The 26,955-nt window shown below is 33.7% G+C and overlaps 1 protein-coding gene and 1 pseudogene across 8 annotated transcripts in view; one reads left to right on the top strand and one right to left on the bottom strand.

Moving 5' to 3' along the window:
- Nucleotides 1-26,955, bottom strand: part of AFG1L (AFG1 like ATPase) — a 201,920-nt gene that overhangs the window by 39,622 nt on the left and 135,343 nt on the right. For all 8 annotated transcript variants that reach the window (XM_032484645.1, XM_032484647.1, XM_032484646.1 and 5 more), the window contains 2 exons: nucleotides 5,300-5,370; nucleotides 4,943-5,043 (listed from right to left, as the gene is read on the bottom strand). In XM_032484645.1, the coding sequence (XP_032340536.1) occupies nucleotides 4,943-5,043; nucleotides 5,300-5,370 (172 nt within the window). The remainder of the gene's footprint in view (nucleotides 1-4,942; nucleotides 5,044-5,299; nucleotides 5,371-26,955) is intronic.
- Nucleotides 7,071-7,495, top strand: LOC102513998 (annotated as a pseudogene).

The following is a 26,955-nucleotide window of genomic DNA, read 5'->3' as shown; positions in this document are numbered from 1 at the left end:
TCAAAACTCTTCCAAAAAACAGAAGAGGGAATGCTTTCACATTCTTTTCATGAGGCCAGCATTACCCTGATACTAAAACCAGACAAGGATGCCACAAAAGAAAATTATAGGTCAATATCCCAGATGAACACAGATGCAAAAATCCCCAACAAAATATCAGCAAAATGAGTTAAACAATACATTAAAAGATCACACATAATATTAAAAGATTTATTTCAGAGATTCAAGGATGTTTCAACATACACAAATAAATCAATGTGATACACCACATTAACAAAATGAAGGATAAAAACCATTTGATCATCTCAATAGATGAAGAAAAAGCATTTGACAAAATTCAACATTCATTTATGATAAAAATGTTCAACAAAGTGGATACAGAGGTAATATACCTCAACATAATAAAGGCCATACATAACAAGCTATAGCTAACATTATACTCAATGGTGAAAACCTGAAAGCTTTTCCTCTCAGACCAAGAACAAGAGAAAGATACCCACTATCACCACTTTCATTCAACATAGTATTGGCAGTTCTAGCCAGAGTAATTAGGCAAGAAAAAGAAATTAAAAAATACCATATGAGAAAAATACCATATGAGATCACTCATATGTGGAATCTAAAAAAACAAACAAACAAACAAACAAACAAAGCATAAATACAAAACAGAAATAGACTCTTAGACATAGAATACAAACTTGTGGTTGCCAAAGGGGCAGAGGGTGGGAAGAGATAGACTGGGATTTCAAAACTGTAGAATAGATAAACAAGATTATACTGTAAAGCACAGGGAAATATATACAAGATCTTATGGTAGCTCACAGAGAAAAAAAGTGACAATGAATATATATATGTTCATGTATAATTGAAAAAAGTGCTCTACACTGGAATTTGACACAACATTGTAAAATGATTATAAATCAATAAAAAATGTTTTAAAAAAAAGGCATACAAATTCAAAGGGAAGAAGTAAAACTGTCACTGTTTGCAGATGACATGATATTATATATGGGATACCATAAAGACTCCACCAAAAAACTGTCAGAAGTAATCAAAAGAATTCAGTAAAGTCACAGAATACAAAACCAATATACAAAAATCTGTTGTGTTTCTATACACTAATAACCAACTATAAGAAATAGAAATTAAGAAAATAATCCCACTTACACATTAAAAAAAAAAAACCCGAGAATAAATTTAACTAAAGAGGTGAAAGAGCTATATACTGAAAACTGTAAGAGATGAATGAAAGAAATTAAAGGCACAATTGAATGTAGGGATGTTCCATGCTCATAGATTAGAATAATTAATATTGTTAATATGTTAACAATAGTATCCAAAGTAACCTATAGATTCAATGCAATCCCTATCAAAACTTCAATGGCATAGTTCATAAAAACAGAACAATCCTAAAACTTATATGAAACCATAGAAGACCTTGAATAGCCAAAGAAATCCTGAGAAGGAACAGGGCTAAAGGCATCATGCGCCCTGATTTCAAACTATATTACAGAGCTATGGCAACCAAAATAGTATGGTACTGGCATAAAAACAGACCCATACATATATGGTAATTTACAACAATGAGCCAAGAATATACAATGGGGAAAAGACAATCTCCTCAATAAGTGGTGTTGTGAAAACTGGACAGTCATGCAAAAGAATGAAACTTGATCACTATCTTACACCATTCACAAAAATTAACTCAAAATGCACTAAAAAATTGAATGTAAGAAATAAAACCACAAAACTCTTCAAAAGAAAACATGGGCAGGAAGCTCCTTGACCTAGGCCTTGGTGATGATTTGTTAAATCTGACACCAAAAGCAAAAGCAACAAAAGCAAAAATAAAGTGGGACTACATTAGACTAAAAAGCTTTTGTACAGCAAAGGAAACCATAAACAAAATTTAAAGGCAACCTACTGAATGGGAGAAAATATTTCCAAATCATATATCTGATAAGAGGTTAATATCCAAAATATATGAATAATTCTTACAATTTAACAGCAAAAAAAATCAATTTTAAAATGGTCAGATGATCTGAATAGATATTCTTCCAAAGAAAACATACAGATAGCCAACAGGTACATGAAGAGATATTCAACATCACTAATCCTCAGGGAAATGTCATTCAAATCCACAATGAGATATCACCTCACGTCAGTGGGAATGACTGTTCTCAAAGATAAGAAATAACAAGTGCTGGTGGGGATGTGGAGAAAATGGAACCCTTGTACACTGCTGGTAGGAATGTAATCTGGTACAGACACTATGGAAAACAGTACAGCGGTTCCTCAAAAAATTAAAATTAGAACTACCACATGATCTAGCAATTCCATTACCGAGTATTCATCTGAAAAAAACAAAAACACTGACTTGAAAAGATATATGTACCACATGTTCACTGCAGCATTATTTATAATAGCCAAAATACGGAAACAATCTAAGTGTCCATCAAAGAGTGAAAGAAAATGTGGCATATCTATACACTGGAATATTATTCAGTCATAAAAAAGAATGAAATCTTGCCATTTGCAACAACATGGACGGACCTTGAGGGCATTATGCTAAGTGAAATAAGTCAAAGACAGAAAGACAAATACTGTATGATCTCACTTATATGTGGAATCTAAAAAAAAATAAAAACAGAAAAACTAAGTTCATACATACAGAGAGCAGATTCGTGGTTACCAGAAGTTGGAGTAGGGAGTGGGAGAAACGGGTGAAAGGGGTCAAAAGGTACAAACTTTCAGTTGTAAAACAAATGTCATGAGGATGTAATGTATAGCATGGTAGATATAATAAATAATACTGTACTGACTATTTGAAAATTGCTGACATTCACAAAAAAATTTTTTTTTAACTATATAAGGTCACATATTAACCAGATTTATTGTGGTGATCATTTTGTGATGTATACAAATATTGAATCATTATGTTGTATACTTCTAACTAATATAATGTTATAGGCCAATTATACTTCAATTTTAAAAAAGTAACCCTTCCTCAAACATCTGTCACAGTTTAAGACTAAGACTTAATCCAATCCAACATGTCAATGTTTAAATACCCGTCATCCAATGCTCATCTGATGTAGTAAACAACCTACAATTACAATATGGATAAAAAGCAAACCCATCTATGCAAAGCCACTGACAAATGAGGATCTGGCCAACTTGAAGAAGAGCAAAATCAACAAGGAAAATGACACCACAAAAACTTTAAAAGAAAGTAATTGAAATACTAATAAATTAAAAGAGGACTTTGAAAAGAACAGATGATATCCTCAAATATTTTTAAATATTTTATGTGATTTTTCACATAACTAAACAACGAAATCATGAAGTAACAAGATGTACTATTTTACCACCCTAAAATTTTGTCAAGGAAGTTATGCCAAAAATAAATAGTAATTGTTCATTGTTTATTTTAGGAACTTAGTTCCTAGTTGCTATCATAATCCATATTTTTGTCAAATTAGATAAAATGCCTTATTTTTATGTGTTATCTTCATTTTTCAAGATAAATCTCAATCAGTCTTTTTCCTTACCACCCCCATATAGACCATGAAGACTTGGTCCCTGATTAGCAGTTTTTTCCTGGTGCTAAGTCTCCTAAAATAATGAGCACATAAAAAATAGAGATAAATAGAAAAATACTCAGTAGCTACTCCAAGAGACCATCTTTGCCTTACTACCCCAAGACACAACAGGCCTGTCTCTTCCCTTTCCTCACTAGGATCTCTTCTGTGGAAGGGGGAGGAGCTTCTCAGATATATAGATTTTTCTCAAGCTTATTTCTCTGGCAAAGCAAGCAAAACTTAAACGGAAGCCTTAATAAAATTACACTTGAAGATAATTAAGTTAGTAGGACTTAGATGAGATTGATCCATAGAAGCGTGAAGGGTCCACATCACGCAGAATGACTTTTACAACCAGAGACTGATATCATCACTTTGTCACAGGATTCTAATTCATTCTAATTCTTCTTGGTCTAGAAGTGCTTTATTTCTATGATAACAATTGTAGATTGGATTCATCCCTCTGGTATGCCATGTGCTTTAAAAATTACAAATTTAGAAGTAATGAAGTCACTAGATTTTAAGAAAAGTACTCATAAAATGGCTGGCAGTTAAAAATACTTTTCTCTTCCCCCTTACTGAAAAACAATTCTTTTTTAGCTACCTAAAAGTCAAGATAAATCAGAGAGACCAGTTGGAATGATAATTTATACATGACAATTAAGGAATTATACTTAAAGTTATATGTAATTTGGATTTGTTTTTCTCAAGATTTATTGTCAACTGAATACCCCATGAGTACTGAGAATTCCCAGAGCTTTTAAAAGATAAAATTCATATCTTTAATGAAGCTGTAATCAAGGTCTTTCTCATTTATATAAACATGTGTGTATATTTTTTTCCTCTGTTGAATATATTATTATATAATACAGATGTAACAGTTATAGAAATTTACTTTCTTTGACCCTGGCTCATACACATCAGATATCACAGCAATAACAGATGGGCCACGAGAATAAGGAATGGAAATTCTTTTATGTCATACTTCCTTGGATCATGGTAGTAGTACTTCACCTTCCTTTCCCCACATACTAAGCTCACTTCAATTTTTTAAAAAATTTTCTTATGTTTGACTTTTACAAAATAATCCCAAAAGCGGATTTTAGTTTTGCTTCCAGCAATAGTTGACAGTGCTCTCTGTATTTCTAATTTTGCCTTAGAACCCTTCAAAGTGTAAATTTTGTGCCAATATCTATAAAAAGCACATGGCATATACAGATGAGCATTTATCTTAATGAGTTCTTTAAATCAGTTCTGACTCTATGAATAGTATTTTAAGATCTGAAATAGGCACAGAGGAAAATGTGAAGTATTTTAACATGTGAAAAGGCCAATGAGTCTGGATGTGTCTGGATACTTACTCTCTCACAGAGCTCTTCAAATGTGCAGTCGGCAATGGTTCCACAGGCTTTATTCAGCCGCAGCTCTCTGCCTTGCACTTTTAGAATCCTTGGTCTAGTTACTATGGGAACATGAACAAAGACTCAATCTTGTCTGGATAATTACTATAAAATTCATCTCTTACAGATAGGAAATGCATAGCTTGATGAATAATAGCACATGATTCAACACATAAATTAGACAAAATGCTGATACAATGACTGCCACTTGAGCGTGGCATCAACCCATATACAGCAATGGAACTTATTAATTGGTCAGTGGAGATTGGGCATTGTGTTCTAAATGTATTCTCTTTCAAGAGAAATTAACTTACGTACAATCATTTTGTTTCTGAGCCAGCTCATCAAACAACTTATCCATGACAGCCTCCACATCAGCTTCACTTGTGCTACAGTGAAAAGAATAATAGAATATGAAATTAATAACACTTGAAGCCAACATCAAACAGCTGCCTGAGCCTGCTTAGCTTTTTGCCCATAAAAAAAAAGAACAGGATGTTATGCTCTAAATACAAACATTAGATTTAGAATACACTTAAAAGCAGAGAATATTAACTCTCAGGTAGATGATTCTGCCTTATTTGCATACACTGAAAGACTTCTGTGCTTCTGGCTGTTTCCAGTAATGAGCTGATACAGGCAGAGTAAATCCATTAATACTATGTGTACACAATGAGAAGAAAGGCTTCTGGCTCTCTCTTGCAATACAAAACAAGAACAAATAGACAAGGCAGTCAACCCATCCTGCAAAGTATCCTTTGAAATCTCTACTGAGAGGGTACATGTGAAATTAAATATTGAAGCTGCTTTTTAAAAAAAATCAAGTCAAGCCACTGACTGAGAGGATCAAACATCCAGAATTAAATTACCAGCTTCGAAATACCAACTTGATCTGCACATCAATAACTTTATCAGACTTCTAGTATAAGGACAATTACAGACCACACAGTTTCTCTCAAAAGTGTCCTTGTAGGAAATCCAAGAAAACTCCCTCCTTCTCTGATGCCCACCACTGCAGCTGCTACAAAGTTAGTTAAAGAATCCTTTGTATTCTAATTAGAAAACACCATATGGTTTAGGAAACCCACATATATAAATGTGATAATACTATGGCCTTTTTTCTTCTCACTTTTTTTTAAGAAGGGTTGATAAATTAACAGTCAATAAAATAAAATAACTGGCAGAAGAAATAAATGCTGTTTAAAAAAAAAACCTTCAAGTGAAAATACAAGTTTACTTCAACTCTACATACAAAACTTATAAAGGATGACCTGCCAATATGCTTAATTTTGACACACAAATCACTCTTACCTAGGTGTGGAAGCAATTAAACTCAATTCTGGACATCCATCTTAAAAGTCTTATTGAAAACTAATACAACAAATTATTTTTCTTTATTTTAAGCTTAGAGTAAACCAAAATAATATCTCCCTTGAGATAATTATTAGGTGGCAGGCATTTAACACATAAGCACCTAATTTTTCAACTGTTCTACAGCAAATACTTTTAAAATGCAACAAAACACACAGTCATTAGGAAGGATTTAGAATTGTCACATTCCAAGGATCTACCTCAAGGATCTTAAAAACATCATTTTGCAATGGGTTAACTTTGAGGGAGAATGCTATTTGACTTATATAAAGCCTTGTATGATATCTGTATAGAGCGATATTAAAACAATAAAATGACACAACAGAAAGTGATTATAGAGACAATAAACAATTTTAAAAGTACAAAGAAATCACATGAGCCAATGCCCACGCCAAGCACATGTATGTTTAGATGGCTTTGTAAACATCATTCTTAGGAATTCATTTGGAACCATCTCCTACTTGCAACAGCAAGGTAAACACGCCCAACTGATGGAGAAGTGAGCTACTTTTTAAGAGGTACAGAAAAAGGAGAGCAATGTCAGCCACCGAGGGCATCTGCTGGCTTTCAGAAAGTCAACCTATCCTTAGGTTAAGTATGTGACCAAATAGAGGGGGAGAATTCTGAAAAATAACCAATCTACAAGACAGTCAAGTTTCTAAAAGCATATTTAGTGAAAAAACAATTGCTTACGCTCTCTCGCGTCCTCGCTTCCAAAATGACCAAGTAAAGAAGGAACAATGGTCGCGCCAAAAAGGGCCGCGCCATGTGGAGCCTATTCGCTGCACCAGCTGTGCCAGACGCGTACCCAAGGACAAGGCCATTAAGAAGTTCGTTATTCGAAACATAGTAGAAGCCGCAGCCGTCAGGGATATTTCCGAAGCAAGCGTTTTCGACGCCTATGTGCGTCCCAAGCTGTATGTGAAACTACATTACTGCGTGAGTTGTGCCATTCACAGCAAGGTAGTCAGGAACCGTTCTCGCGAAGCCCGGAAGGACCGAACACCTCCGCCCAGATTTAGACCTGCAGGTGCTGCCCCACGACCTCCACCAAAACCCATGTAAGGAACTAAGTCCTTAATGACTGAAGAAATACTGTTCTTTGGAAAAGAGAAGCCTCAATAAAATGGAAATTATACTTTATATAGCATGTTGAGTGTATGTTGCTAGATAGAGTGAGGGTTGTGTATGCCATGGGAACTGTAATCACTTTTATCAAGCGTGGACTGCCACATAGTCTTTTTTCATGCCAGAGAAAGCTTATCCATGTAAGTTAAACCTTATCTTGGTTTTCTTTTGTATTTCTGTCTTTGGCCTCACTGATCTGCATAGCTATGTTGGAGGGAAGTGGATTAAAGCACTTGCTAATGTTAGGTTAATTATGCCTGGAAAGTGGCTTAAGCAGGTGTCTTAAAAGTGTGTGGCGGGGGGGGGGGGGGGGACTATCAAGGTAAGGAGTGATTCTGAGTGAGGAGCTCATCAGGAAGTGACTTAGACTGAACTGTGTATACCCCTGATGGAGGACATGAGTGAGGGCTTTAATACACGTTTGTGACTTGGTTTAGCTTAAGGGGATCTGTATCCAGAATCTTTTTCTTTCTTTTTTTTTTTTTTTAACATTTTTTATTGATTTATAATCATTTTACAATGTTGCGTCACAGAATCTTAACTGCATAAAATTTACCTGCCTACCTTGGAAAAAAAAAAAATTGCTTACAAACTTCCTCAGTGGTGATTTCTGTTTTATTCTGTGCTCAAATATACTATAATACTAAAATATGGCTCACTAGACTTTAGTCAGGCCACATTATGCCATCTATGAAATTACTATGTGTGATTTCACTTATAGTAAAATTATGGGTAGAATTATACAACTATTTTTATTACAATTGTATCTTATAAGAATTCTAGTACATTATCATAAAAAGTTATTCAGAAGTTACAACATGCAAAATAAAAAAAATTATTGGTGTAAAGTGGCCTAAAAATAAATATTCATAAAAGCAGCTTATGTAACTCACAACTGAATAGACTATCATCCATCTAAGCCAACTTGCATGGCCTCAGGGAGTAAGTTCTACTGACCTGCTGGGGGACAGGAAACTTTTCTTCATATTGTCTTAAAAGCAGGAGGGGTTAGTGTGTGGTTTTGATTTTATCAGATGTATCTATATTTATATAAAATAAATAAGGATGATATGAAAGTAATCCTTATGAAAAATGAATATATTATAATCCCTTAACAAATAACTTACAAGAGAACACTAGTCTTCTCACATTCGACTCAGACTTTAGATTTCCCTACTTAAAAGGACACACCAATCAGAGCTCATTCATTTTTTTTAGGGTAAGAATTAGAAAAGTAAAAAGAGAAGTTAAAACTTACCTGTCTATATTAGCCTGAAAAATTCAGAATTTTACTTATGATTCTGGTTCATATCTGGTTTAAATATTTTAGAGTATGTTTTGCAATTCTGATGAAAAATTTGGGTGATTCTGAACTTTTTCAGTGTGTCATACAGGAAATAACAAAAGCTATCATTTGAGCAAAGACATGGAAACAACCCAAGTGCCCATCATCAGACAATGGGTTTAAGATGTGGTGTACATATAATGGAATATTACTCAGCCACAAAAAAGAATGAGATATTGTCATTTGCAGCAACATGGATGGACCAAGAGAATATCATACTAAGTGAAGTAAGTCAGATAGAGATAGACAGATATTATATATCACTTATATGTGGAATCTAAAAAAAATAATACAAATGAATTTATATACAAAACAGAAATGACTCACAGATAGAAAATAAATTTATGGTTAACAAAGGGGAAAAGGGAGGAGGGATAAATTAGGAGTATGGGATTAACAGATACAAACCACTAAACATAAAATAGATAAGAAATAAGGATTTACTGTATAGTACAGGGAACTATATTCAATACCTTGTAATAACCTATAATGGAAAATAATCTGAAAAAAATGTATATGTATAAAACTGAATCACTTTGCTGTACACATGAAACTAACACAATATTCTAAATCAACTATACTTCAATTTAAAAAGCTACCATTTGTTGCATAACTATTATACAGCAGTTAATTTACCTATACCACCCCATCTTACCATGTAGTGTGTGTTATCACATTTTTACTGAAGAGAAAACTTAAAGAATTAAGTCATTTATCTAGGATCTGAATACATAAAAATGTAAATTTTCTGTATAACAAAGTATTATAAATAAATTATACAGCATGTCAAACTGGAAAACATCATGGCAGTATTTATGGTATATAATTAATATTATCAATGTATTACAAACTCCAGCAGATAAAAAAAGTTGAACATCCCAACTGAAAAACTGTCAAAGGATCTAACAGGCAAATTGCATTAAAAAAATTTGCTCAATGCTTAAGACGTATATGTAGTGATTCATTCCTACTAGTGATAAAAATGCAAAGTAAAATCATGAGAGGCCATTTTTTTAACTCAATAGGCAGAGGTAAGAAAAAAGATAAAATACCTGGAGTAAGCCTTGGTAAGGGGGAAAAGGTTCCTCTTAAGCACTATTGGGAGGAATATAAAACTGGTTCAAGATTTCAGGGAAACCAGATAATATGTAATAAAAGCATTAAAAACATGCATATCACCTAGCTATTCCACTCAGGGATTTCACTTAGGGAAATAATGGTAACAACTACAAGGATGTTCACTGTTGACACTGCTTACACAAGAACAATGAAAAAGAACCTAAATGTCCAACAATGGGGAATTTGAAGTACATCTAGATACATCCATACAATGGAATATTATGCAGTTTTTGTGTGCAATTTTTTCTTCTTGTCCTGGAATTGTAATTAAGGCCAAAGGTTGATGACCAGAACTGCTAAGTATCCCCAAGTTTCTAAAGAGAACCACCAATGAGCCACCAATGAACTGGATCCAGACTCCTGCCCCTGTGCTTAAATAATGAGGAGGACTGGCCCTACTTCAAATGCCACCCTTCCTTCACCATCCCCTCCTATTCCTCACACCACGGTGTCTTTATAAGGGGGAAAGGGGGATCAGGAGTCACTGGTTTTTGTGTCCAGTATTTGTGGTAAGAGCCTCTTCCCTCCCTTTCTTTCAGGAAAAAAGAGGGTGATTTACCCTCCCCACCAAACAAGTGATGGGGGAAAGAGATCTCTAAGAGAATCACTTGGAAAGATTAGGGAAGCCTGGAAGAAGAAAAGACTGGCATTGGTTTCCTTAGTTGGATGAGCAGGGCCTTAGTAGATTAAGAAATCAGAAGGTGGGAGGTAGGGTGCTGAGCCAAGATGAAGCAAGCCGATTCTCACCAAAAACTCTCCAAAGGTTTGGCCCTACTAGATATACTCAAAGATACAAGTGAGGGGTTAGGTTGGAAACAGGGGCATTGCTTGAAAATAAGACAAAGGCAGTTCCTTAGATTCCCTCCCTTTACCTGGACAGCCAGATTCCTATAACTCTTCTGCTCCAGCTGAAACTGCTGTTTACTGTCTGGGACAGTTTGAATAGTGAAGAAAGGGTGAGAGACACCATACCACAATTCTACAAAGTCAACAGTGAAACCAACAGTCTTTACCTCTTTAGCATCCATAGCCCTAGCAGTCCAGGAAGCTTCCATTCCAGGAAGTAGACTGAAAGATTGGAGGAAACTGAATAGCCAAAAAAAAAAAAAAAAAAAAAAAAAGACTTGCAGATACTCACATTTGGGGGTTCTTCAATAGAAAACCTGACCTGCCACCTTATCACCCTCCAGTGAAGCCCACCAAACAATAAAACCCTATCTATTTACATAGAACTTCTAATCAGCTTTTTAATACTTCATTCTTAACTGTGGATGGACACAAGTATATCTAGGCATTTAAGGATATCCTCTAGGATAAGAGATAAAGACCACAATAAAGAGGATAGGATCTCAGAGGAAGGAAAAAGAAGAATACAGAGAACAAAAAAGGAAAAAAAAAACACTCTAATATGTCACATATTGCACTGCATAAATGCTATAAACCAAAAGGACAATTTGGGCATGAGAAAGAGCTCTAAATATGACTCCTAAAGAAAAAATTAAGGAAAAAAGGTTGAAGCAATCTTTCAGAAAACAGAGCTGAAAGACAAAAGGATGGAAAATAGAAGAGGAGATAAAAGAATTAGAAGATAAATCCAGAAGGTTCAATAGCTAACCAGAAGGAGCTCTAAGACTATAAAGGGGGAAAAAAAATCAAAGAGTCAAAGAAAAAAGAAAAATTTCCTAGAACTGAAAGACACGATTTTCTAAACTGAAAAAATCCAATGAATACCCAGCACAAAGAATGGGGAAGCTCCATTCTAAGGCACATTATCATGAAATTTCAAGAAACTAGGAATAAAGAAAGAATATCCTAAAATCTTCAAAAGAGAAAAACAGGTCAAATATAAAAAAGTCAAGAAACATTCACATCAAACTTTGTAACAGCAATAATGGAATGTGAAGATGATGGTATAGTTTCTAAAAGTTTCTAAGGTAACATTATTGTCAAACTGTCCATGCCCAGTCAAGCTGTTAGTCAAGCAAAATAAGGACATTTTCAGACAGATGAGCCCTCAAAAAACATATTTCCCATGCAGCCCTCTCAGGAAGATACTAGAGGGTGTGTTCTATGAGAACAGGGGGAAGAATTATACTTTTAGTAGGGTCAGCTAAGCTCCACCAAGCTGACTCTCCTGCTGATAGGAGCTATAAATTCTGGACAAAATACAAAAACAGGGGACCTGAAGGCATTGTACAAGTGAACAGAAGCAGTCAGTTTCTAGAAGTACCTAACACTTGGAAGAAGGGGGAAAAAAGGCATGTTACTCATTTTTACATCTTTCAGACTAAAGACAATAAAATCAGTACTACTCAGGGCAACTAAAACTCCAACAGAAAACCTACAGTCCTTCAGACTCACAGACACAGAAAACAAACTTATGGTTATTGATGGGGAGTGGAGGGGAAGAGAGGAGGGATAAATTTGGAGATCAGGATTTGCAGATACTAACTAATATACATATATTAGATAAATAATAAGGTCCTACTGTATAGCACAGGGAACTATATTCAATACCTCGTAATAGACTATAATGAAAAAGAATGTATTTGTCTATGTATAACTGAATCATTATGCTGTACACCAGAAATTAACATTATAAATCAATTATACTTCAATTAAAAAAAAAAAGAAAAAGAAAACATACAGTTTTCATGGCATGAAGAATCAGAGGAGAGCTGGGGGTAACTACCAGCTGGAAAATCAGGGGGAATCCCAGAAAAAATGTTTCCAAATTCCCAAAAAGACACTAATCTGGAAAATTCCTGAAATGCTAAGTAATTCTGTATTTATCACAATACTTTATATGTCCTCAAATAATGAATGTCCATAATAATAAACAGTAAATCATTTTTCTATCACAGGGTTATACTAAAATTTTCAGCAGTTTTCTGTTAAAAAAAACCCATAATTATCATAAATTTGTAGCTTATCACTATTATAAATCAATATACCATGACAAGATTATATCCTTCAATAACGTAAAAATGATCTCTACCAGGCACAGACTTTTGATAGTAGAAAACATTAGAAGGAAATATTAACATAAAATTATTTTAAAATTTAAATACCTCAGAAACTTAATATGTAAAAGTTATCATTTTAAAATTTTTTATTACTTTTTAAAAAGATTTTTAAAACACAAAGCCTTAATTACCATATCTGGTAGTCCTGACCTTCATGGTTAACAAACATTCTAGACATAAAAAGTGTCTTTCATTTTGTACTGACATTGACCAAATCATTAAGAGTCTTAAATCACTTTCAAGCTAGGAACTAGGGCATATATTGCTTCAGATAAGCTCATTTATTTTATTAGCAAGTGTCTGGCTTTGTTTACTCAATATTATGTGAGATTCATCCATAGCAATGCATGTGGAAGTAGTTTATTTTTGTTTCTGTACAGTAGTATTTTATTGCATGAAAATACCACAATTTATTATCATTCTACTGCTGATGACTGTATTAGTCTGCTAGGGCAGCCATAAAAGAATACCACAAACTGGTGGCTTAACCAATAGAAATTTGTTTTATCATAGTTCTAGAGGCTGGAAGACCAAGACCAAGGTATCAGCAGGTTTGATTTCTTCTAAGGTTTATCTCCTTGGCTTACAGATGGCCATCTTCTTGCTGTGTCCTCACATGACCTTTCCTCTGTGTGCATGCATCCCTGGTGTCTCTTCCTCTTCTTATGAGGACACCAGCCCTATGGGATTAGGGTTCCACCCATAAAACCTCATTTAATTAATTACCCCCTTAAAGACCCTATCCCCAAATAGTCACATTGAGGGCTAGAGCTTCACCTATGAACTCTGGGGGGACACAATTCAGTCTGTAACAACGAGTATTCGTATACTTTACAGTTTGGAGATACTGTGAGTAGTACTACTGTGAACATTCTAGTACACACCTTTTGGTAAACTTATGTTTGCTGCATGTGTAAGTAGGAACAGAATTGCTGTTCATGGGATATATCTATATTCAGCTTAGTAAATACTGCCAAGCAGTTTTCCAAAGGGGAAATTTACTCTCTCAATTGCAGTGTACAGAAAGTTCTACTTGTTCCAATTCCTTGCCAACACTTGGTATTTTCCATCTCTTCCATTTTAGTGATTACAGTGGATGTATGGTAAATAATTTAAAGTTGTCTCAAATTATTTTTGGAAATGGAACAAAAATGCAAATATAATTTAATTAATGCAATAATTCAGAACCATTTTCTTAGTAAAATATCATTATAATGTAGATAAAAATTTGTAAATCTGTTCTTAAAATCACCTTAGATTTTGACTTTTGATTTGACTTCTTTAGGTGCGAAATTTCAAGAACACAACTTTATTGCAGAAGTTTCAGCCAGAGAAAATGTCTTTGACTTTGAAACTGGGGGGAGAGGGGGGTGTCATTTATACTGGAGAAAAACTAGAGTAATATAAGTGAGTCTGTAAATCCAGTGCCCTCTTCTCAGTTTTCCAGTGAAACTATTTAAAAAGATAGCAACATTACCTTACATTAAAAATCTATACTCAGAAATACAATCATGTCTGTGAAGCTCTAAAGAAAGATGAGGGACAGATAAGTTTCAAAAAAAAAAAAAAATCAACTGCTTAGAACATACAACCTAAGGTTGGCAACAGGTATATTCAGAAAACAAATGTACAAAACCCACACAAAGATATAGGTTATATAAAAATACAAGTAGTGATTAAAATTAGACTCAAATTACAAACATTCTTGAAAAATACTCTAGCCTAACCAGCAAACCTGAGGTGGGATGATGCCTGGTAGTCAAAAACAGTTGTATGGAAAACCTACAGCCTAAAGATGGCACTAAATTAAACATGATTTTTTCAGTGTAAAAGGGGAGCTAAATTCAGAGTTTTCTTCTGGGGCTACAAGAGTATCATGTCACTTGGATGGAAGAAGATGTTCTGCTCAGCTCTGTGTAGTTTGATTTTAACAACAAAGAGGCATATCTTAAGGAAGAGTGACTTGAGTAGCATCAAAATGATCAGGAGAAAATATAGGAATTAGGCTCAGATGCTTTGAATCATATCCCATTTACTCTCACGAAGGGAGGCAGAAACATAAGCTCCTACAAGTGAGTAAGAATAAAGAATTTAAGAGACTAATTCTGGGTAATGGCCCCATCAGCGGGATGCTACTGTAAAGCAGATAAGATGCAAAACAGAAAATTAGCTCACACATAACCAAAAGTTGACCATGGTAAAAGATAATACACTCATTTCTGAAGAAGCAGAGTCACTCTTTTCAAGTGCTTTTTGTTGGGGGGCAGAGGGTGGGGGGTCCAAGCAGAGCACAGACCCTTTTTCCTTTGTTCTATAATGCCTGGTAAAATCCACCCTTTTCATTGCTTCTGTCACCTTTTGTTAGGCTCAGAAACTGCAGTGGAGGGGCAGATTTCTATTTTCTGTTGAGTAGTACTACTGTGTCTTTAAGTCAGAAAAGCCTTGGAATCGACCACTATTTCGTTGCCAGGAAATTCGGCACCAACAACTATAGGAATCCTGGAGTACAGTACCCTGGATTAAAAGCCTGATTGCTTCGGAAGTATGAGAATCCTGATTTATTTTTCCATATTAAATTAGTAAACAGAGAGGAGAGTAATCAGTCATTTCCATTTTAAGAAAATTTCTATAGCTGAAATCAGGCATTCAACAGAAAACTTACACTCAAGAATAGAATATGTCAAAAAAGACCTTATTATTGCTGGATCATTTGAAATTCTTAACAAAAATTCCAAAACAAGTGGAGGTTTCTAGAAGAGGGTCACACATGAATTTAAATGGAAATTAATTTCTTCAAGAACCTCCTACTTCATTAGGATTGACTCAGAGGAACAGAATGCTACCCACGCTTTGCCCCTTTATCCCCTTTTAAAAATCAACAGCTTGTTAAGGTATCAACAAGTAGAATAGGGTTGGCTTTCCTTGGTCCCTCTCTCTCCATGTTCTCTATTCCAGAGAGCCAAAGTTGATTCAACGAGGAAGAAATTTCCCCTTCCTCTTAGAGTCCTTGTGCCAAACTTCCCTGGCAGTGAGCCTTCCCACTCTACTGATTCCTTGTGCATTCATGCTGTACAGCTCTTTGTGCTCATACCAAACATAATCTGGGGCTGGAGGCAGGTCTAAGATTAAGTTGGTTTATACTTGCCTTAATATAAAACAGACTTGGTTGCATTTCAAATCCTGTAGGTTTGTTTTACATAACAGAATCAGTTGTTAGGATGGATTTTGTCCTGGTATTTATCTTCTTCTCAATCACTCAAAGGCTTAATTGACTGTTCAGAGATCCATTTCAGCCTCTAAATTTCCCACCCTTCTCAATCACCTGGAGAGTAACTTAACTGGTTCCATTAATCTTGACCTATGTATAATGCAGGAAGTGGGATCTAGCACCTTTAGTTCTCAAATTCCCGACCTTCACCCCCTCTTCTCTGCACCAAACTCCATATAAAATTTCTACCAAATCTATATATTGCATTCCACCCCCTAAATTAATCAGTGGTGTAACATGTAGAATTGCAACTTGGTAGATCCAAAAATAAATATTTTTTATAAAATTTCAGAAAGGCTAAAATGACTGAAAATTTTAAAACAACAACAACAATAAAAGTGAAGAAGAAGCTGGAGAGTAGGAATCTCTAACTCCTCTTGAGGAGAAGAAAATAGTCACATCCACCTGAGAAAGAGAGACCAGGGAGTTTTAATAGGTAAAAAAAAAGATACACAGCAAGAAACTAAAGATATAGGGCTTTTGCCAGATCAGCTACTCTTATGTTGATGATTTTTAGTTATAAATGTGACCTATTTGAAGATGAAATAACAAGATAAGAATTCTAAGGAAATTTAACAAATTTCCTCTGTACTTTAATATGCATAAGTATATATATTATCTAGTCATGTACACATTGTATATTTATCTTATGTATACCTTTCTAGATGGGTACAGTTATACAACTGAATACTTTCATCAATGTTATTTAGCTGGAAATGGTGGTCCAGCTCTATTCCGGTCCTGTCTGACCTGCTGGAAAACAAACATTGTGATATTTTATTGTCAAACTACAGTTCAATAAAGGAATAGAAGATAAAAGGTGTGCTGAGCTGACTGATGGAACCTGATATTGAAGTCTATACAAGATGAAGCTCTTTTGTTGCTATACCACTTTTAAGGTGGTATTTCAAATAGTTTCAAACCTTTGAAATTAATTTGACTCAGTAGTCCTTGAGTTAATATAAGACTAATTAATGAATATTTAAATGTATATCTAAATTATGTCAAAGAGGACAATTTTGTGATTTTAAAATACATAATTAATAAATGGCCTACCTGATTATGCCCAAAAGGATACAAAGCAGAAAACTGTTATTGTTGTATTTTACTAATATACAGTTGTAAGTTTGCAATGTTACAGAGCCTTACTCATTCATAAAATATCAATAAAAGTTCTTATGACAAAGACCTACTGTGTATCTACTTTTGAGAATCAATTATATTTTCCCACCATAGAGGCCTTTTCCCTACAGGTGGCCTTAGAATAAAGATTCATTACCATTACTGATATTTTAATTATCAATACTTACAGCAACATACAATGCTTCATTTTGAATTTTAGGCAACATTTCACTTTGAATGAAACTTTATACCTTATAAGAGATAAATAGTTCTTCACTAAAATATATATAAAAGAAAAAAATATTAAAAGAATGAAAATGTAACACAAAATATTTACGTTAAAGAAAAGAGTAAAGAAAGGAGAAACAAGTAAGTCATGAAACAAAGAAAATGAAAAGTAAAAAAGCAGATATAAATCCAATTTTATAAATAATAACATAATTTGTGAATGACTTAAACAATTTAATCAAAAGGCAGAGATTGTTAGGCTGGATAAAAAAGCAAGTTCCAATTATATGCTGTCTACATGAGATATGCTTTAGATTCAACTTTAGGTTGAAAGTAAGAGTGAAAAACCGATACATCATGAAAACAGCAATTGCTACCAATATCAGATACAACAGACTTTAAAACAACAAAATAACAAAAATATGATTAGAAACTAAAAGGAACACTTCGTAATGATAAAAAGGTCAATCCAACAGTATGATATAACAATTACAAACATGTACGTGCCTAGAAAGGACCTAGAAAGAGTGAAAAACCGATACATCATGAAAACAGCAATTGCTACTAATATCAGATACAATAGACTTTAAAACAACAAAATAACAAAAATATGATTAGAAACTAAAAGGAACACTTCGTAATGATAAAAAGGTCAATCCAACAGTATGATATAACAATTACAAACATGTACGTGCCTAGAAAATACATGAAGCAAAAACTGACATAACTGAAGGGACAAACAGACACAACAATAATAGTTGGAGACTTCAATATCTAACTTTCAATAAGTGATAAAACAACTAGGGAGAAGATCAACAGGAAACAATAAGTCTTTAACTACACTATATACAAACTAGACTAACAAATATCTATATAAACACTCCACTCAATACCCACAAAATACACATTTTCTCAAATGCACATGAAACATTCTCAAAGAAAGATCATATCCTAGGCCATAAAACAAGCCTTAATAAATTAAAAATAATTGAAATTATACAAAGAGTATTCTCCAGTCACCATGGAGTGGAATTAGAAATTGGTAACAGAAGAGTTATTTGGGAAATTCACAAATATGTGGAAATTAAATAGTGCAGTCCTATATACCAAATGGGCCAAAAAGAAAGAAATCAAAAGGAACATTAGAAAATTATTTGAGACAATGAAAACGAAGACATAACATACCAAAACTCTGAGATGTGGCAAAAGTAGTGCTTACAGGGAAATTTATAGCTATAAATGCTTACATTAAAAAAGAAGAAAAATTTCAGATCAACAGCCTGACTTTCTACCATAAGACCCTGGACAAAGAAGAGAAAACGAAACCTAAAACAAGTGGAAAGAAGGAAATAATAAAGATTAGAGTGGAAATTCATGAAATAAAGAACAGAAAAACAATAGAGCAAATCAATAAAATGAAAAGTTAATTCTTTGAAAAGGTGAATAAAATGGACAAACCTTTAGCTAAATGGACTGAGAAAAAGAGAGAAAACTAAAATTACTAAAATCAGAGATGAAAGGGAAGACAGTACTCCTGACTTTATAGAAATAAAAAGAATTATAAGGGAATACTATTAACAACTGTATACCAACAAATTAGATAACTTGAATGAAATGGCCAAATTCATGGAAAAACACAAACTACTGAAACTGACTCAAGAAAAAAAGATAAAATCTGAATGGAAGAGGAGGGAGCCCTTCAAAATTCATTCTAGGAAGCCAGTCTTGCCCTGATAGCAAAATCAGACAAAGACATCACCAAAAAAGAAAACTACTGACCAATATATCTCATGAATATAAACCCAAAAATCCTCAATGAAATACTAGTAATACTAAATCCAGTGACATATAAAAAAGGATTGTACACCATGACCAAGTGAGATTCATCCCAGAAATGTGATTGATTTAAAATCCAAAAAATCAATTAATAAAATACACCATATCAATAGGATAATGGACAAAAACCACATAATCATTTCAATAGACACAAAAATGCATTTGAAAAAATCCAACACCCCTTCATGATAAAAATACTCAATAACTAGAAATAGAAGGAATGTCCTCAATCTAATAAAGGGCATCTATGAAAAGCCCACAGCTAGCATCATAATCGTGAAAGATTGAAGTCTTTCCCCTAGGCTCAGGAATAAGACAAGGGTGTTCAATTTCTATGACAGAATATACCACTTCTATACATTTCACTGAAGGTTCTAGGCAGGGTAATTAGACAAGAAAAACAAGAAAAAGGCATCCAGATTAGAAAAGGAGAAGAAAATTATCTCTATTTCCCAATGACATGGTCTTGTATTTAGAAAACCCTAAGGAATCTACTATGAAACTATTAGAACAAATAAACAAGTATAGCACGGTTTCAGGCTACAAGATCAATATGCAAAAAAAAAAAAAAAAATCAATTGCATTTCTATACAGTAGCAATGAAGGAGCCAAAAATGAAATTAGGAAGACAGCTCTATTTATGCCAGCTTCAAAAAGAAAAAAAGAATTGTAAACTTTATACATTGAAAACTGGAAAACATTGTTGAAAGGAATTAAAAGAAGACCAAAATAGATGAAAAGACATCTGTTTTGGGTTGAATTGTGTCCTCCAAAAAGATATTAAAATACTAGTCCCCAATACCTGTGAATGTGGCCTTATTTTGAAATAGGGTCTTTGCAGATGTAATCAAGTTAAGATGAGGTCATACTGGATTAGGGTAGTCCCTAATGTGATAACTGGTGTCCTTATATGAAGAGGACATTTGGAAACATACAAACAGGGAAAATACCATATGAAGCTAAAGTCAATGATCAGAGTAATGCACCTGTAAGTCAAGAAACTCCACCAGAAGCTAGGAGAGAGGCATGGAGCAGATTCTCCTTCATACTACTCAGAAAGACCCAAACTACTAATACTTTGATTTCAAATTTATAGCCTCCAGAACAAGAGAATAAATCCCTGCTCTTCTAAGACACTTGGTTAGTGGTACTTTCTATGGCAGCCTTAGGAAACTAATAAAACATTATATGCTTATGTATCAGAAGACTTAATATTGTATTCCCCAATGTGACCTACAGTTTCAACACAATCCCTATCAAAATTCCAGCTGGCTTCTTTGTAGAACTTGACAAGCTGATCCTAAAATTCATATGGAAATTCAAGGGATCCAGAATAGCCAAAACACAACACAACAAAGCAAAACAAAATTGGAGGACTCACACTTCTTAATTTCAAAACTTAGAACAAAGCTATAGCAATCAAGACAGTGTGGTTTTGACATAAAGATAGATAAATAGACCAATATGATATAATTGAGAGACCAATTACAGTCAGTTGATTTTCAAAAAGGGGGTCAACGCAATTCAATAAGGCAAGAATAGTCTTTTCAACAAATGGTGCTGGGGCAACTAGATATTCACATGCAAGAGAATGAAGACATATCACTACTTCACATCCCATATAAAAGTAACTCAGAATTAATCAAATACCTAAATATAAGAGCTAAAACTATAAAACTCTTTGAAGAAAACAGGCATTAATCATGTGACTTTGGATTAGGCAATGGTTTCTTAAATATGACAATAAAAGCATAAGCAACAAAGGAAAAAATTAATCGGACTGCATTAAAATTTAACAATTTTGTCCTTCAAAGAACACCATCAAGAAAATAAAGAATCACAGAATGTGAGAACATTTTTGCAAATCATATATCTGACAAGTGAGTTGTATCTAGAATACATAAAGAACACTTAAGATTCAACAATAAAAAGACAAATGACCCAGTTTAGACATATACAAAACATATAAATAGATCTTTCTCCTACGAAGATATACAAAAGGTCAAAAAGCACATAAAAAGATGTTCAAGATCATTAACTATCACAGAAATGCAAATAAAAACCATAATAAGATGTCATTTCACACTCACTAGGATTGTGTTTTGGTTGAACTGTATCTCTCTCCAAAAATATGTAAAAGTCCTAACCCTCAGTAACTCAAAATGTGCCATATGATGCTTAACAGAATAAGTCAGACAGAGAAAGACAAATACAGTTTGTAATCACTTATATGTGGAATATAAAACATAAAACAAACAAATGAATATAACAAAACAGAAACAAACCTACAGATATAGAGAACAAACTAGTAGTTAACAGTGGGGAGAGGAGCAAGATAGCCCCCTATATATAAAATAAATAAGCTACAAGAATATATTGTACAGAACAGGAATATAGCCAACATTTTATAATAACTTTAAACTGAGTATAATCTATAAAAATTGTGAATCACTATGTTGTATACCTAAAATAAATACAATATTGTAAATCAATTATATGTCAATAAAAAAAAAAAAAGAAGAGACAAAGGAGGAACCAAAAGCCAGAGAAAAAGACACTATCCACCTGATGTTTAAGAAGTGGGTGGGCATTTGATTGGAAATTGGACTCCATAGGCTCTTGATTGATGTAAATGCCCCACTATAATGGTTGTGCTATGCAATGGTGAGTTCTTTTAAATAGAGAACAAAATGTCTGCATGCCAAAAAAAAAAAATCATTATGTTGTACACCTGAAACTAATATGATGTTATACATCAATTATAACTCAATTAAAAAGGAGAAATAGCCAAAAAATAACCTAAAACAAAGAAGAATAATCAAGAAGTTGAACTTCTAGGAAAAAAAATACGTCAGAGATGACATACATTGGCTGGATTAATCGCAGATTAGGCAGTGCAAAGGAAACCATCCAAAATGAAACTAGATTGGAAAAAATTTTGGAAAAAAAATGAACAGAGCATTGGTGAGCTGTGGGACAACATAAAGGGATCTCATATAGTTGGTTTCTTTTTTGTTTTGGGGGATTTTGGGGGGGGGGGGTCTCATATAGTTGTAACTGGAGTCCCAGAAACTGGAGACAAGGAGACAGGACAGAAATAAATATGTGAAGATAAAACGGGGATAAAAATTCTCCAAATTTGATGAAAACCACAAATGCACAGATCCAAGAAGCACAATCAACCATAAGAAAAAGAAACATGAAGAAAACTACACCATGACATATCATAAACAAATTGTTTAAAAATCAATGATAAAAAGAAAATTGTAGAAACAGCCAGTGAAAATACACCCAATATAGAGAAGGACAAAGATAAGAATGACAGCAGATTTCTCATCAGAAATAATGAGTCGGAAGATAAGCAACATCACTGAAGTACTGAAAAGAAAAACAAACACAAACATAAAGCTGTCAACCAAGAAAATATCTAGCTAGCAAAAATATCTTTCAGAAATAAAAGCAAAAGAAAGACTTTATGAGACATAATAGATACATAAAAGGTCAGAAAAATCATCACTGACAGAATACCACTGCAAGTAATGTTAAACAAAGTCCTTCAAAAGGAAGGAAAATGATACTAGATGGAAATTTCAATCTATACAGCAGAATGAGTAGCACAGAAATGGCAAATACGTAGGTAAATGTAAAATGTTCTTTCTTATTTAAAAATCTCTTTAAAAGATTATTGACTGTTTAAGCAAAAATAACAACAACGTATTGTGAGGTTTTTAACATAAAATAATAAACACATATAATAATATTACATAATAAAATACATAATTATATAATAAAATACCATAACAAAACAAAATATATGACCACAATAGCACAAAAGCCAGAAAAGTGTAAATGAAAGCATACTGTTGTAAGGTTTTTATATTATCAAGAAGTATCAAGAGGTATAAGAAGAGGTATAATGTTATTTAAAGGCAGACTATGATAAGTTAAAGATACTTATTCTAAACTCTAAAGCAACCATTAAAAAAAAAATTAAGGAACTTTGGCAAATAAATGGATATGAGAGATAAAATGGAATCTTAAACATTAATATAAAAGTGGGAAAAATCAGAAAATGGGAACAAGGAACAACAACAAAAATAGCAAGATGGTATATTTAAACCCAATCATATCAATAATCACATTAAATGTAAATGGTTTAAATGCCCCAATTGAAAGAGATTGTCAGATTGCACAAAAAATAAATTCCCAACTATGTGTTGCTTACTAGAAGTCCATTTTAAGTATAAAGACACAGATAGCTTGAAAGTAAAAGGATGGGAAATGATATGTCATGCAAACACTAATTGAAAAAAAAAAACTGAAGTGGCTACATTAATACTAACCATAGTAGATTTTGGAGCAAGGAATATTGCCAAGAATAATGAGGTTCACTTCATACTGATGAAGGAATCAATTCACCAAAAAGACATATCAATTCTAAGTATTTATTCACCTAATAACAGAACTTCATGCTCTGGTTTCTCTTCAGATTGAATAAATCTTTTGCCTTTAGTAATAACAGAACTTCAAAATACATGAAACAAAAATAGAACTATAAGGAGATAGACAAATCTCTAATTGTAGTTGTAAATTTTAACACCTCTATCTCAATAATTGATAGAAAAAGTAGGGGGGAAAATCAGTAAGGGTATAGGAGACTTGAACAACACTATCAACCAACTTGACCCAAATGACATTTAAAGAACACTCCACCAACAACAGTAGAATACACATTCTTTTTAAGTGCAAAAGAAACGTCATTTTCTGGGCCATAAAACAAGTCTCAATAAATTTAAAAGATTCAAACCATACAACATACGTTCTCTGATCATTATGAATTAAATTTGGGAATCAGTAACCAAAAGATGGATAGAAAAATCACATGTTTGGAAGCTGAACAATACACTTCTAAATAACCCATAGGTCAAAGAATAAATCACAAGAGAAAGCATGACATATTAAAATGTATGACATGCATGTAAAGTAGTACTGAGAATAAAATTTACAGCATTAAAATGCCTAAAGATTATCATATTAAGTGAAGTAAGTCAGATAGAGAAAGACAAATATATAATATTGCTTATATGTGGGATCTAAAGGAAAGAAGGAGAGTGAGGGAGAGGGAGGCACGCAGGGAGAGGGAGAAGGAGGAGAAAGAGAAAGAACATGAGAAAGAAAGGAAGGAAAGAAAGAAAGGAAGGAGAGGAAGGAAGAAAGAAGGAAGGAAAAGGAAGGACGCAAGAGAAAGAAAGAGGAAAAGAGAGAAAAAGAGAACGAACAAATAGAAAGAAGAAAGAAAGAGGAAGGAAAGTAAGGAAGGAAGTAGGGAAGGAAGGAAAGAAAGAAAAGAAGAAGAAGGAAAAGGAAGAAAGAAAAAGAAAAGAAAGAAAGAGGAGGAAGGAGAAAGAAGGAAGAAGAAAGAAAGAAAGGAAGGAAGGGAAGGAAGAAGGAAGGAAGGAATGAAGAAAAGAAAGAGAAGAAAAAAGAAAGGAAGAAAAGAACGAAAGAAAGAGGAAGGAAGGAAAGAAAGGAAAGAAAGGAAAGAAAGAAAGAAAGAAAGAAAGAAAGAAAAGAAAGAAAGAAAGAAAGAAAGAAAGAAAGAAAGAAAGAAAAAGGAAGGAAAGAAAGAAAGAAAGAGGAAGGAAGGAAGGAAAGAAAGAAAGAAAGGGAGGGAGGGAGGAAGGAAGGAAGGAAGAAAGAAAGGAAGGAAGGAAGGAAGGAAGGAAGAGAAAAGATAACACATTTTATTTACAGACTCACAGACATACAAAACAAACTGGTTACCGGGGTGTAGGGGAGAACGGATAGGAGTTTGGAATTAATAGATACACTTACTATATATAAAATAGATAATAGGACCTACTGTATAGCACAGAGAACTATATTCAATTTCTTATAATGAGCTGTAATGGAAAATAAACTGAAAAAAAAATATGTATGTATGTGTATGTATAACTGAATCACTGCTATACATCTGAAACTAACTCTGCAAATTGACTACACTTCAATAAAAACTAAGAATAATAAAAATAAAAACCTTTTTTAAAAAAGCATCGTGATCCATAGCAAGCAACAGTTCAAAGAAATAAAAATATTTCAAGGAATTTTTTTAAAATGCTTATGTAAGAAGAGCAGAAAGGTTTAAAATCAAGGATTTAGGTTTCTTTCTTTAAAAACTAGAAAAAGAAGAGCAAATTAAATTCAAACTAAGCAGAATAAATTATAAAGAGAAGTACAGAAATCGATGAAAAAAAGCAAAAGAGAAAATAAAAAACACAAAAACTGTTTCTTTGAGAAGATGAATAGCATTAATAAAGCTCTCTTTAGCAAAATCAAAAAAAAAAAAAGACATTTGTGTCTTTTCAAAAAAAACCTTTTTATTCTGGAAAATTTCACACATGTGTATGTAAAGGCAATAGTATAATAAACCTGACAAAACAATCACCCACTCAATACACAGCCAGTTTTGCTTCATCTATACCTCCCTTCCATTCCCCCATCCTGGATTACTTTAAAGCACATCCCAGGCATTGTATTATTTTATCTGTAAATATTTAGTTTATGAATATGCATATGTCTTAAGTAGATAAACCTACATGTTCCGCATTATGATGCCAAGAAGGAATAACATTTATTTTATAAACATCAAAAATGTCCCCAACAGTCTTCTTCCCTTCCCCAGACCAAAGAATTGGCCAGATCAACAATGTGAACCCCATGAAACTAGACAGTTTCTTTAACTGCCAGAAGCAGAAATGCTGTCCCCTACCCTCTGAGGAGTCAACTTTAGGAAGGCCTAGTGTCTAGTCTTGATGAAAGATGGGAAACTGACCTTTGATTCACAGATTGACAGTGAATACTCAGGCATGTCCTAAGGTATGTACCTGGTAACTGTACCTGGTGAACAAGCAGGCACATAAGCCAGAGTCTCCCCAAACCATTCATCCAAGAATGGCAAACGTGACCTCAAGGGACCCTCATCCAGATCAGGTGCTATCTTTATCAGCTAACGGACATGCATGAGCCAGGAAACAAACTTCCAATGAGAATATGCTATATTGTCTTCTGTTTTGTGGAACTGTCTCCATATGGGTATGTTTCTGTATCCTTTGCTGCTAAATAAATTTCATATTCTTTCACTGTGGTATTTTCCTTTCAATACCATCACTGCTCCATTGCAATGCCATACAAACTAGTGTTAGAAGTTGGGATGATGTGAATGTAGAAGACTCTGTAAGATACATGAGAGAATTCAGGGAACTGAAGGAAAATTAGAGCAGGCCCACGTTTGGCATCAGTCCAAAAAGCTTTGTTGCAGATGACGAGATTGATTGTTTCAATAGGATATGCACACAGCCTGCTGTGAGGACTCTGGGCCATCTAGTACATGGAAGTGAAACAAATCAGTCTACAACGAAGGGGGCTAGACTTAACAATTTCCAAGTTGCTTCTATTGGCAGATGTTTCAGAGGTTCTTCAGTGGGAACTGAAATAGGAAATGACTGGGTGATACTCTAACTGGTAAGAAAAA

This window comes from Camelus ferus, chromosome 8 (assembly GCF_009834535.1).
Source record: "Camelus ferus isolate YT-003-E chromosome 8, BCGSAC_Cfer_1.0, whole genome shotgun sequence".
NCBI lineage: Eukaryota > Metazoa > Chordata > Mammalia > Artiodactyla > Camelidae > Camelus > Camelus ferus.
The sequence above is the reverse complement of the archived record's forward strand: the minus strand, read 5'-3'. Positions and strand labels throughout refer to the sequence as shown.